Genomic DNA, 12702 nt, shown 5'->3' on the forward strand with positions numbered 1-12702 from the left:
GATTTGGGGACGTGATCCTGGGCTGAATGTATGGATGGAGAGGGGGATTTGGGGACGTGATCCTGGGTTGAATGCAGGGATGGAGAGGGGGATTTGGGGACGTGATCCTGGGTTGAATGCAGGGATGGAGAGGGGGATTTGGGGACGTGATCCTGGGCTGAATGTTTGGATGGAGAGGGGGATTTGGGGACGTGATCCTGGGCTGAATGCAGGTATGGAGAGGGGGATTTGGGGACGTGATCCTGGGCTGAATGTATGGATGGAGAGGGGGATTTGGGGAGTGATCCTGGGCTGAATGCAGGGATGGAGAGGGGGATTTGGGGACGTGATCCTGGCCCAAACACTGGGATGGAGAGGGGGATTTGGGGACATGATCCTGGGCCGAATGCAGGGATGGAGAGGGGGATTTGAGGACGTGATTCTGGTCTGAATGCAGGGATGGAGAGGGGGATTTGGGGACGTGATCCTGGGCTGAATGTATGGATGGAGAGGGGGATTTGGGGACGTGATCCTGGGCTCAATGCAGGGATGGAGAGGGGGATTTGGGGACGTGATCCTGGGCTGAATGTATGGATGGAGAGGGGGATTTGGGGATGTGATCCTGGGCTGAATGTATGGATGGAGAGGGGGATCTGGGGACGTGATCCTGGGCTGAATGCTTGGATGGAGAGGGGGATTTGGGGACGTGATCCTGGGCTGAATGTATGGATGGAGAGGGGGATTTGGGGACGTGATCCTGGGCTGAATGTATGGATGGAGAGGGGGTTTTGGGGACGTGATCCTGGGCTGAATGTTTGGATGGAGAGGGGGATTTGGGGACGTGATCCTGGGCTGAATGTTTGGATGGAGAGGGGGATTTGGGGACGTGATCCTGGGCTGAATGTATGGATGGAGAGGGGGATTTGGGGACGTGATCCTGGGTTGAATGCAGGGATGGAGAGGGGGATTTGGGGACGTGATCCTGGGCTGAATGTTTGGATGGAGAGGGGGATTTGGGGACGTGATCCTGGGTTGAATGTGGGGATGGAGAGGGGGATCTGGGGACGTGATCCTGGGCTGAATGCAGGGATGGAGAGGGGGATTTGGGGACGTGATCCTGGGCTGAATGTATGGATGGAGAGGGGGTTTTGGGGACGTGATCCTGGGCTGAATGTTTGGATGGAGAGGGGGATTTGGGGACGTGATCCTGGGCCGAATGCAGGGATGGAGAGGGGGATTTGGGGACGTGATCCTGGGCTGAATGTATGGATGGAGAGGGGGATCTGGGGACGTGATCCTGGGCCAAACACAGGGATGGAGAGGGGGATTTGGGGACGTGATCCTGGGCTGAATGTATGGATGGAGAGGGGGATCTGGGGACGTGATCCTGGGCTGAATGCAGGGATGGAGAGGGGGATTTGGGGACGTGATCCTGGGCTGAATGCAGGGATGGAGAGGGGGATTTGGGGACGTGATCCTGGCCCAAACACTGGGATGGAGAGGGGGATTTGGGGACGTGATCCTGGGCTGAATGTATGGATGGAGAGGGGGATTTGGGGACGTGATCCTGGGCTGAATGTATGGATGGAGAGGGGGATTTGGGGACGTGATCCTGGGCTGAATGTGGGGATGGAGAGGGGGATCTGGGGATGTGATCCTGGGCTGAATGGATGGATGGAGAGGGGGATTTGGGGACGTGATCCTGGGCTGAATGCAGGGATGGAGAGGGGGATTTGGGGACGTGATCCTGGGCTGAATGCAGGGATGGAGAGGGGGATTTGGGGACGTGATCCTGGGCTCAATGCAGGGATGGAGAGGGGGATTTGGGGACGTGATCCTGGGCTGAATGTATGGATGGAGAGGGGGATTTGGGGACGTGATCCTGGCCCAAACACTGGGATGGAGAGGGGGATTTGGGGACGTGATCCTGGGCTGAACATGGGGATGGAGAGGGGGATTTGGGGACGTGATCCTGGGCTGAATGTATGGATGGAGAGGGGGATTTGGGGACGTGATCCTGGGTTGAATGCAGGGATGGAGAGGGGGATTTGGGGACGTGATCCTGGGTTGAATGCAGGGATGGAGAGGGGGATTTGGGGACGTGATCCTGGGTTGAATGCAGGGATGGAGAGGGGGATTTGGGGACGTGATCCTGGGCTGAATGTTTGGATGGAGAGGGGGATTTGGGGACGTGATCCTGGGCTGAATGCAGGGATGGAGAGGGGGATTTGGGGACGTGATCCTGGGCTGAACGTGGGGATGGAGAGGGGGATTTGGGGACGTGATCCTGGGCTGAATGTATGGATGGAGAGGGGGATTTGGAGAGTGATCCTGGCTTTACCGCTCCGGAGGAGTCCGCAAGGTGCTGCTTTCTGACCCGGGAGAGGTGCTGCCCTCGGCGGCCCCGCTGTGGGGAAGGGAATGAGCTCCTAAACCTTTGCTGTGTCCTAAACCTTTGCTGCCTGAAGTGGCTCTTGCTCCTCGGGTTCCTGACTACAAGCTTTTTTTTTTTTTTTAAAAAAAAACCAAAAAAACCCAAAAAAACCGCGGGCGTAACATTGCCCGTCACCCCCCCGCATCCACCTGGCTTGAAGCCGGGGGAGGACTCTTAGGCGACAGTTTTGGCCGGCCGCGTTCGCTTTTGTCCAGACAAACTTCTCGACGAAGTTTAGGAGGACTTCGCCTGAAGAAGGGTGTTTTCGACGGAGGGAATGTTGCGGGGGGGGGGTCTAGATGGGGGTCTAGACTTTGCTCCCTGCTCCAGAGAGGTGCCGGGGGGGTGGGACAGGGGGGACCTTTCTGACCTCCCCAGCCCTCCGAGGTGGGCAGCCGTGGGAATTCAAGAGTTTCTACCCAAAGAGCTGCCGGACCCTCCCTGCCCTGGCTGGTTTCACCGCGGCACCAGCTCCAGGGTGCGGCGTCGCGCCCTTCTGCCGCCCGTCGTCTCCTTCATCCCTGCGTCCTTCCCATCCGGCCGAGCCACGGGGAACGGCTTGGGGTGAGGGGGGGGAGCTCCTGGCCCCCCACGAAGGCCAGAAGCGGGGCGATGACGGTCTCTTCCAGCGGGCAGGGCAGGTGCTCGCGCGGCGCTTCTCTTGCGTGACGGGGCGAGGGCCAGGAGGCGCGTGATGGAAACGATCTGGTTTTGGCATGAGGTCACGGCGTGACTCAGCGGCTTCGGATCCTGCCGGCCTGAAAATAAACGTCTGCCGGAGGCCGGGAGGGAGGGAGCGGAGCCTGGGCAAGCCCTGCCACCGCAGCCTCCGAGGGCAGGCAGGGTCCCGGGCTCTTTCCCCTCTCCTCCTCCTCCTCCTCCTCCTCCTCCGGGGTCCTGGGCTCTTTCCCCTCTCCTCCTCCTCCTCCTCCGGGGTCCCGGGCTCTTTCCTTTCTCCTCCTCCTCCTCCTCCTCCTCGGACCTGCTTCCTCCTCTGGGGTCCCAGGCTCTTTCTTCTCTTCTCCTCCTTCTTCTCCTCCTCCTTGGACCTGCTTCCTCCCTGGGGTCCCAGGCTGTTTCTCCTCTTCTTCTCCTCCTCGTCCTCGTCCTCCTCCTCAGACCTGCTTCCTCCTCTGGGGTCCCGGGCTCTTTCTTCTCTCCTCCTCCTTCCTCCTCATCCTCCTCCTCCTCCTCGGACCTGCTTCCTCCTCTGGGGTCCCGGGCTCTTTCTCCTCTTCTCCTCCTCCTCCTCCTTGGACCTGCTTCCTCCTCTGGGGTCCCGGGCTCTTTCCCCTCTCCTCCTCTTCCTCCTCCTTGGACCTGCTTCCTCCCTGGGGTCCCAGGCTGTTTCTCCTCTCCTCCTCCTCCACCTTCTCCTCCTCCTTTTCCTCCTTGTCCTCGGACCTGCTTCCTCCTCTGGGGTCCCGGGCTCTTTCCCCTCCTCCTCCTCCTCCTCCTTTTCCTCCTCGTCCTCGGACCTGCTTCCTCCTCTGGGGTCCCAGGCTCTGTCTCCTCTTCTCCTCCTTCTCCTCCTCGTCCTCGGATCTGCTTCCTCCTCTGGGGTCCCGGGCTCTTTCCCCTCTTCTCCTCCTCCTCATCCTCCTCGTCTTCCTCCTCGGACCTGCTTCCTCCTCTGGGGTCCTGGGCTCTTTCCCCTCCCCTCCTCCTCCTCCTCCTCCTCCTCCTCTTCCTCCTCGTCCTTGGATCTTCTTCCTCCTCTGGGGTCCCAGGCTCTTTCCCCTCTTCTCCTCCTTCTCCTTCTCCTTCTCCTCTTCCTCCTCGTCCTCGGACCTGCTTCCTCCTCTGGGGTCCTGAGCTCTTTCCCCTCTTCTCCTCCTCCTCCTCCTCAGAACTGCTTCCTCCTCTGGCTGTGCTAACGTGGGCGCATGGAGCTCGTGCTCGGCGCGGGGGCCCAGAGAACTGGCGCGCCATCGAGTCATCTCACATCCTCAGGGGCTGGGTCGCACTCTCCGTCCCATCGGAGTAAAGGATCAGGCCCGACGGGGCTCCGGAGTCCCCAGCCGATAACTTGGGAACCGCTCGGGCTGCCCCGGGCCGTCTTTGTACCAGAAACGTTGCGCTCCTCCATCAAGCGGGGCCAACCGCGTCTTTCCTTCAGTCTCCCATCTTCTGCCGCCGTCTTACTGCCGGAAAATTCCTCCCCGGGGTACCAGGGCGTTGGGGGCCGGGAGGGTGGTGGGGTGGTGTTTCTTCACCCCGTTAATGTGGGATGCGTGTTACGAGGTCTCCCTGCCCGGAGGAGCTGAGCAGGCTCCTGCTTTCCGGTCGGAGCTTTTGGTATCCCGTGGGAGCAGCGGCCCCCTTGCCAGGGGTGCTGCTGTAGGACGGTCCCGCAGGAGCCGACCTTCTCTAGCCAGGGCCGGCGAGCTCCTGCTGGGCTGTGGCGGCTGATCCTGCTCGGAGCCGGTGAGCTCCAGAGGTGGCTCCAGCCTGGAGCAGGCTGCCATCCTTCTCCTCTCCCCTTGCCCCAGCCTCACCCCTCGTGGGTCCCGCTCCGCCGCTCGGTGGCCCGTGGGGATGCCAGGAGCCAGGGCTCTGGTCCTGCTTAGAGTCACAGCAGAGAATCACAGAATCACGGAATGGTTTGGGTGGGAAGGGACCGTCAAAGGCCACCCAGTGCCACCCCCCGCCCTGGGCAGGGACATCTTCAACTAGCCCAGGTTGCCCAACGCCCCGGCCAACCTGGCCTTGAACCCCTCCAGGGATGGGGCAGCCACAGCTTCTCGGGGCAACCTGGGCCAGGGGCTCACCAGCTTCATCATGGAGAATTTCTGCCTTATTTTTAATCTCAATCTCCCCTCTTTTGGTTTAAAACGCTTCCCCCTCGTCCCGTGGCTCCCCTCCCTGCTCCAGAGTCCCTCCCCAGCTTTCCCGGAGCCCCTTGAGGGCCTGGAAGGGGCTGGAAGGTCTCCGCGGAGCCTTCTCTTCTCCAGGCTGAACCCCCCCAGCTCTCTCAGCCTGTCCTCCCAGCAGAGGGGCTCCAGCCCTCCCAGCATCTCCGGGGCCTCCTCCATCCCCGCTCCGACACCTCCGTGTCCTCCCGATGTCCCCGGGGCTGGAGGCAGCGCTGCAGGGGGGTCTCCCCCGAGCGGAGCAGGGGGGCAGAATCCCCCCCTCGCCCCCCTGCCCACGCTGCTGGGGATGCAGCCCAGGCTGCGGGGGGGTTTCTGTGCTGCCAGCGCACGGTGCCGGCTCATGGGCAGCGTTTCCCCCCCCCTTCCCCAGCCCCCCCAAGCCCTTCTCTCAGGGCTGCTCTCCATCCCCCCACCCCCAGCCTGGGCTGGCACCGGGGGCTGCCCCCACCCCGGGGCAGGACCCTGCACTTGGCCCGGTTGGAGCCCAGGAGGTTCACAGGGGGCCACCTCTCCAGCCTGGGCCGGGTCCGTCTGGGCTTCCTTCATTACGAAATGGCTAGTGAAGGGTGAGGAAGCTGCAAGAGCCTCGCCGTGCGTGCGTTAAGGGACAGCACGGCGAGGGGAAGCAGGGTCCGTGCATGTGCGCTCCGGTGCCCGGGGATGCCGGGACGGGGCTGGAAGGAGCCGATGGCCGGGCAGGGGGGTGGGCTGGGGCCGTGGGGCGGACGGGGTGGCCACACGGGGTTTGTAGGTGGCGTTTTTCCGGGGCTGCCCGCGAAGGGCCGGTACGAGGGACGCTGCTTGGGCTGTTTGAGGGTTGTTTGAGCTGCCAGCTGAGACCTGCTCCTGGTGTTAGGTGATCCCTCCCTCGGCTGCCCCGGGGGCTCCGTAAATCCATGGGGAACCCCGTAAAGCCTCAGGGAGCCCCGTGAAGCCGTGGCGAAAGCTTCCTCGGCGGGGGGGAGGTGGAAGGCGGGTGTCATAGAATCATAGAATCATAGAATCATAGGGTTGGAAGGGCCCTCTGGAGATCATCTAGTCCAACCCCCCTGCCAGAGCAGGGGCACCCAGAGCAGGTTACACAGGAACACGTCCAGGCGGGTTTTGAATGTCTCCAGAGTTGGAGACTCCCCCACCTCTCTGGGCAGCCTGTTCCAGTGCTCTGTCACCCTCAGGGTAAAGAAGTTCCTCCTCATGTTTAGGTGGAACTTCCTATGCTCAAGTTTGTGCCCATTGCCTCTTGTCCTGTCCCTGGGCACCACTGAGAAGAGCCTGGCCCCATCCTCCTGACACCCACCCTTTAAGTATTTATAAGCGTTGATAAGGTCACCCCTCAGCCGTCTTTTTTCCAGACTGAAGAGACCCAAATCCCTCAGCCTTTCCTCATAAGAGAGGTGTTCCAGTCCCCCAATCATCTTTGTAGCCCTCTGCTGCACCCTTTCCAGCAGTTCCCTGTCCCTCTTGAACCGGGGAGCCCAGAACTGGACCCAGCACTCCAGGTGCGGCCTCACCAAGGCAGAGCAGAGGGGGAGGATGACCTCCCTCCACCTGCTGGCCACGCTCTTCTTGATGCATCCCAGGATGCCATTGGCCTCCTTGGCCACAAAGGCACATTGCTGGCTCATGGTCATCCTGCTGTCCCCCAGGACTCCCAGGTCTCTTTCCACAGAGCTGCTCTCCAGCAGGTCAGCACCCAACCTGTACTGGTGCATGGGGTTGTCCCTCCCCAGGGGCAGCACCCTGCACTTGCCCTTGTTGAACTTCATAAGGTTCCTCTCTGCCCAACTCTCCAACCTGTCCAGGTCTCTCTGTATGGCGGCACAGCCTTCCGGTGTGTCAGCCACCCCACCCACCTTGGTGTCATCAGCAAACTTGCTGAGGGCACACTCTATCCCCTCATCCAGGTCATTGATGAATATGTTGAAGAGGACTGGACCCAGTACTGACCCCTGGGGAACACCACTCGTCACTGGTCTCCAACTGGACTCTGTGCCCCTAATCACAACCCTCTGAGCTCTATCTTTCAACCAGTTTTCTATCCACCCCACTGTCCATTCATCTAACCCACACTTCCTAAGCTTCCCTATGAGGATGCTGTGGGAGACCGTGTCAAACGCCTTGCTTAAGTCAAGGTAGACCACATCTACCGCCCTCCCCTCATCTATCCATCTAGTCATGCCATCGTAGAAGGCTATCAGATTAGTCAGACATGATTTCCCCTTGGTGAATCCATGCTGAGTACTTCTGATAGCTTTCCTTTCCTCCACGTGCCTTGAGATGACACCCAGAACGAGCTGTTCCATCATCTTTCCAGGGATGGAGGTGAGGCTGACCGGCCTGTAGTTCCCCGGCTCCTCCTTCTTGCCTTTCTTGAAGACTGGAGTGACATTGGCTTTCCTCCAGTCCCCAGGCACCTCGCCTGTTCTCCAGGACTTTTCAAAGATGATGGAGAGCGGCCCAGCAATGACTTCTGCCAGCTCCCTCAGCACTCTCGGGTGCATCCCATCAGGGCCCATGGACTTGTGAATATCTAGATGATCTAATTGGTCCCTCACTCGCTCCTCCTCAACCCAAGGGAAGTCGTCTTCTTTCCCTGTTACTTTATTCAATGCCTGGGACTCCTGAGGGCTGGGCCGAGCAGAAAAGACCGAAGCAAAGAAGGCATTCAGTAACTCTGCCTTCTCCACATCCTCCGTCACCATGACTCCTGCCTCATTCAGCAGTGGGCCTACAACTTCTCTGGTCTTCCTTTTGCTTCCAATATACTTGTAGAAGCTCTTTTTGTTGTGCTTGATGTCCCTAGCCAGGTCTAATTCCAAGGCGGCCTTGGCTTTCCTTGTTTCATCCCTGCACGCTCTGGTGGCATTCTTGTAATCCTCCCAAGGGGTCAGTCCCTTCTTCCACTTTTTATAAACTTCCTTCTTCCACTTGAGCTTTTTCTGAAGCTCCCTGCTCAACCATGCAGGTCTCCTGCGTCCCTTGGCCGATTTCTTTCTCTTAGGGATGCACCGATCCTGAGCTTGGAGGAAGTGGTCTTTGAATATCAACCAGCTTTCTTGAGCCCCTTTGCCTTCCAGAGCCCTAGCCCACGGGATCTCTCCAAGCAGTTTCTTGAAGAGGTCGAAGTTAGCCCTCCTGAAATCCAAGGTTGTAATTTTACTTCTTGTTGTTGTTTTGTGGATAGTACCCATGATCCTGAACTCAATCATTTCATGATCACTACAACCTAGGGTGCCCCCAACCTTAATGTCCTCCACCAATCCCTCTGTGTTTATCAGTACCAGGTCTAGAAGTGCTCCTCTCCTTGTTGGCTCCTGTACCACCTGTGTCAAAAAGTTGTCATCAATGCACTGGAGGAGCCTCCTGGACTGTGCATGCCTGGCTGTGTGGTCTTCCCAGCAGATATCGGGGTGATTGAAGTCCCCCATGAGAACCAGGGCCTGCGCTTGCGAGGCTACCTTCAGTTGTCTGTAGAAAGCCTCATCAGTCTCCCCATCCTGATCAGGTGGCCTGTAATAAACACCCACAACAGTGTCCCTCATATTTGCCTGTCCCTTAATCCTCACCCATAAGCTCTCAACCCGCTCTTCATCCGCCCCTAGTGAGAGCTCGATGCATTCCAAATGCTCTCTCACATAGAGTGCGATTCCACCACCACGCCTTGCTGGTCTGTCTTTCCTGAAAAGGACATAGCCATCCATGACAGCATTCCAGTCACGCGAGTTGTCCCACCACGTCTCAGTAATGAGATCATGGCCCCGCAACCGCACACAGACCTCCAGCTCTTCCTGCTTATTCCCCACGCCGCGTGCACTGGTGTCTCAGCATTTCAGAGAGGGAGTTGTGTGTGTAGTTTTGACCCTTGAGATGTGCTGTGCCTTCTGGCTTTCAGAAATACTGGCACACTGGCCCACGAGCGCTGAGCAACTACACCCTGGCACCTCACCAGCAAGCCCAGTACCATCCCCACCCCCCTTCAGATCTAGTTTAAAGCCCTCTCAATGAGCCCCGATAACTCTTGTCCTAGAACCCTTTTTCCCCTGGAGGTCAAGGTATTCCTGCCTGTTACCAGCAGGCCAGGCGTTTTGTAGATCAGGCCATGATCAAAGAACCCAAAGTCCTGCCGGCAGCACCAAGCTCGAAGCCAGGCATTGATCTGCTGGCTCCTTCTATTTAGCCCCTCATCATTCCCCGCAACTGGGGGAATAGACGAGAACACAACTTGCGCTCCCGATTGCGTGTCCTCGGCGAACAGCCGAGCCTTGCGTCCGAGCCCGGACGCGTGCCTTTACGCCAACCCGCTCTCGTCGCTGGTCCAGTTCGCGAGAGGAAAAATAACACGCGTTCGCACGCAGCGCTTTGCTGGCCCGGGGACCGGGGGAAACTCGGCGTGTGGTGGGGTGCTCGGGCTTGCCTGTGGCCAGGCGTGAGGCTGTAACTCTTGGCCAGCGTAGCTGCTGAGGAACGCGTAGAAATGACGTAGAAATGAAAATCGGGTTGCCGTGGGTCCCCGGGGGCTGGTTATCCCTGGCTCGGGAAGGCCAAAGCAGCGTGTGTCTCCGGCCTGGCTACCTTCCAGGATCCCCGGTAGCCAGGCCACCGCTCGGGAAGTCTCTGAGCCTGATGGGAAGAGTCTCGGGTGCTTCTGCCCCCCCCTGCCCCACGCCCGCAAGCCTCCAACTTTGAGATGCCGCCCGGTAAAACGGCACGTCGCCCGTCTGCTTTCTGAGCGGGGTTGACACGAACGCCGCGCGGCGGGGGGGCGGGGGGGGTGGGGGGCAAAACCAACCCCATGGTGTGTCGCCGTCCGTCCCCCAGCTCTGCAGCACTTCAGCGAGAGCATCCAGGAGTACCTGGCCAACTTGGACAAGGCCCCCGACCCCACGGTGAGGAAGGACACCTTCTCCAACGAGATCTTCAGCGCCTACGAAGTGCTCTTCAACAGCTGGCTGCAGCACCGGGAAGCCAAGGTGGGGGGACGGGGGGGACGGGGACGCGGCGGGACCCCCCCTGGGTGCGGAGCGTGGCGGGGGGCGGCGGGTCTGACATCGGCCTTGCGGCATCTCAGCGATTTAGGCTCCGGTTTAGGGCTGGGTGCTTTTCTCCTCGCGCCCCGCAGTTCCGCTGGGGTCCCTCTGTCCTCGTGTCGCGGGCGGAAGGTCACCAAGGGGTGGCTTGGTCCCCACGGCTGGAAAGCAGAGCGTGGGGGCGCTCCTGAAGGCCTTCGGGGCATACGCCGCAGCTGGGAGGTGGCCTCTGCTGGCGTGGGTGACGCATTTAAGCGTCTCCTTTCTCTGCTGAGCGCCCCTCGCGCTTAGACCGGCAAAGGCGGGCGAAATGCTGTCCCCGCCGCGGCCCAGAGGCTCGTAGGAGCACCGGGAAGAGCAGCTCCGTGGCAGCGGAGCGATGGTGCGGTGGCCCCGTCTGTCCGGGTCCGACCACACCGTTAAGGCGCCGTCTTTCCCCGCAGCTGAGACTGGCCGTGGTGGAGGCGATGGGACCTATGAGTTACCTGCTGCCCAGCGAAAAGCTGGAGGAGCAGCTCCCTAAGCTGATTCCGGGCATCCTCGCCCTCTACAAGAAGCACACGGAGGCCTTCTACATATCCAAGGTGAGCGGCTCCCGGTGCTGGCGTTGCTGGACGAGGACCCATCCCCAGTCCACGGACTTTTCCGTGTGAGATTCCCCCTCCCTGCATCATAACGAAAGGATAGGGGGCGGAGGGATGGAGAGCAGCCCTGAGAGAAGGGCTTGGGGGGGCTGGGGGAGGGCGGGGGGGAAACGCTGCCCATGAGCCGGCACCGTGCGCTGGCAGCACAGAAACCCCCCCGCAGCCTGGGCTGCATTCCCAGCAGCGTGGGCAGGGGGGCGAGGGGGGGATTCTGCCCCTCTGCTCCGCTCGGGGGAGACCCCCCTGCAGTGCTGCCTCCAGCCCCGGGGACATCGGGAGGACACGGAGGTGTCGGAGCGGGGGCCGGAGGAGGCCCCGGAGATGCCGGGAGGGCTGGAGCCCCTCTGCTGGGAGGACAGGCTGAGAGAGCTGGGGGGGTTCAGCCTGGAGAAGAGAAGGCTCCGGGGAGACCTTCCAGCCCCTTCCAGGCCCTCAAGGGGCTCCGGGAAAGCTGGGGAGGGACTCTGGAGCAGGGAGGGGAGCCACGGGAGGAGGGGGAAGGGTTTTAAACCAAAAGAGGGGAGATTGAGATTAAAAATAAGGCAGAAATTCTCCATGATGAAGCTGGTGAGCCCCTGGCCCAGGTTGCCCCGAGAAGCTGTGGCTGCCCCATCCCTGGAGGGGTTCAAGGCCAGGTTGGCCGGGGCTTTGGGCAACCTGGGCTGGTGGGAGGTGGCCCTGCTCGGGGCAGGGGGGTTGGGAAGGGATGGTCTTTTAAGGTCTTTTCCAACCCAAACGGTTCCGTGATGCCGTGATTCTAACTGCAACCCGGTCTCTCGCTGAGCAGAGCCTCTGCCAGATCCTGGAAGCTTCTGTCAACATCGGGAGCCGCAGCCTGGACGTGCAGCTGGATTCTCTCCTGGGCACCCTGCACCCCCAGGTAAGGGCCGGGGCAGAGCGCGGCCGCCCTCAGCAAGGCACCGGGGGGGGGAAGGGGGGCTTCTCCTGCGGCCTGAGCTCGGTCTGCGGGGCTGGTGCCTTCCCCCGGAGCCGCCTGAGCGCCTGGTCGTGCCCCTCTGAGGCTCCTCCGCTGCTCCCCGGCACCGGCGGCGGCGCCGCCGAGCCCTCGGGCTCCGCTCTCTGAGATACGGCCGGAGTCACAAGCCCGGTTTTCCCCGCACGAGAAAACGGCTCTGACCTTCCCAGTTACGCGGCGGTTGGAACGGGAGCCGCCACAAAATCAACGGACCTTTCGAAAAGTTTGCGCTTTGAGGATAAGCCAGGGCTTCGACTCGCCACGGCAGCGAGCGGTGGCCGTGCCGCAGGGGGCAAGGAGCCCTTCTCAGGTTGCCGAGCCCGGACTCCTCCTCAGCCCGTCCTTCATCCGCGGGTGGGCGAGGTCTTTTGTGTGACTACACCCTTAAAATCCTGCCGAAAAGAGGGCTGAACAGTTGGTTTTTTTGTTTTTTTTGTTTTTTTTTTAACAATACTTAACGGACCGTGAGTCTCGGAAGCGGCAGAGAGAGGCTCTCCTTTAAAATACACCCTTTCCCAAAGCGACGCCTTAACAACCGCCTACGGGAACGGTGCCGTTTGTTGGAACTTGTCCTTGAGGACGGGCTTGGCCGGGTTTAAAAGCAGCCGGTGGCTGCGGAGGGGCGGCTCCGGGACGCGGTTGCCCTCAACGCGGCAGCTCTGGCTCGCGCCCAAATGTCTTTTTTCGGCGGATGGGAGCAAGCAGACGCGCGTTGTCCTTGCCGCAAAGTAAACTGAACAAAGAGCCTGAAGGATTTGAAAAGAGC

The 12702-nt window shown here is 60.5% G+C and overlaps 1 protein-coding gene across 13 annotated transcripts in view; it reads left to right on the forward strand.

Annotated features, from left to right (window-relative positions):
* Window positions 1–12702, forward strand: part of MROH1 (maestro heat like repeat family member 1) — a 77960-nt gene that overhangs the window by 12657 nt on the left and 52601 nt on the right. For all 13 annotated transcript variants that reach the window (XM_074578044.1, XM_074578046.1, XM_074578047.1 and 10 more), the window contains exons 7-9: window positions 10108–10259; window positions 10760–10900; window positions 11748–11840. In XM_074578044.1, the coding sequence (XP_074434145.1) occupies window positions 10108–10259; window positions 10760–10900; window positions 11748–11840 (386 nt within the window). The remainder of the gene's footprint in view (window positions 1–10107; window positions 10260–10759; window positions 10901–11747; window positions 11841–12702) is intronic.

The sequence above is a fragment of the Larus michahellis genome, chromosome 2, assembly GCF_964199755.1.
Source record: "Larus michahellis chromosome 2, bLarMic1.1, whole genome shotgun sequence".
NCBI lineage: Eukaryota > Metazoa > Chordata > Aves > Charadriiformes > Laridae > Larus > Larus michahellis.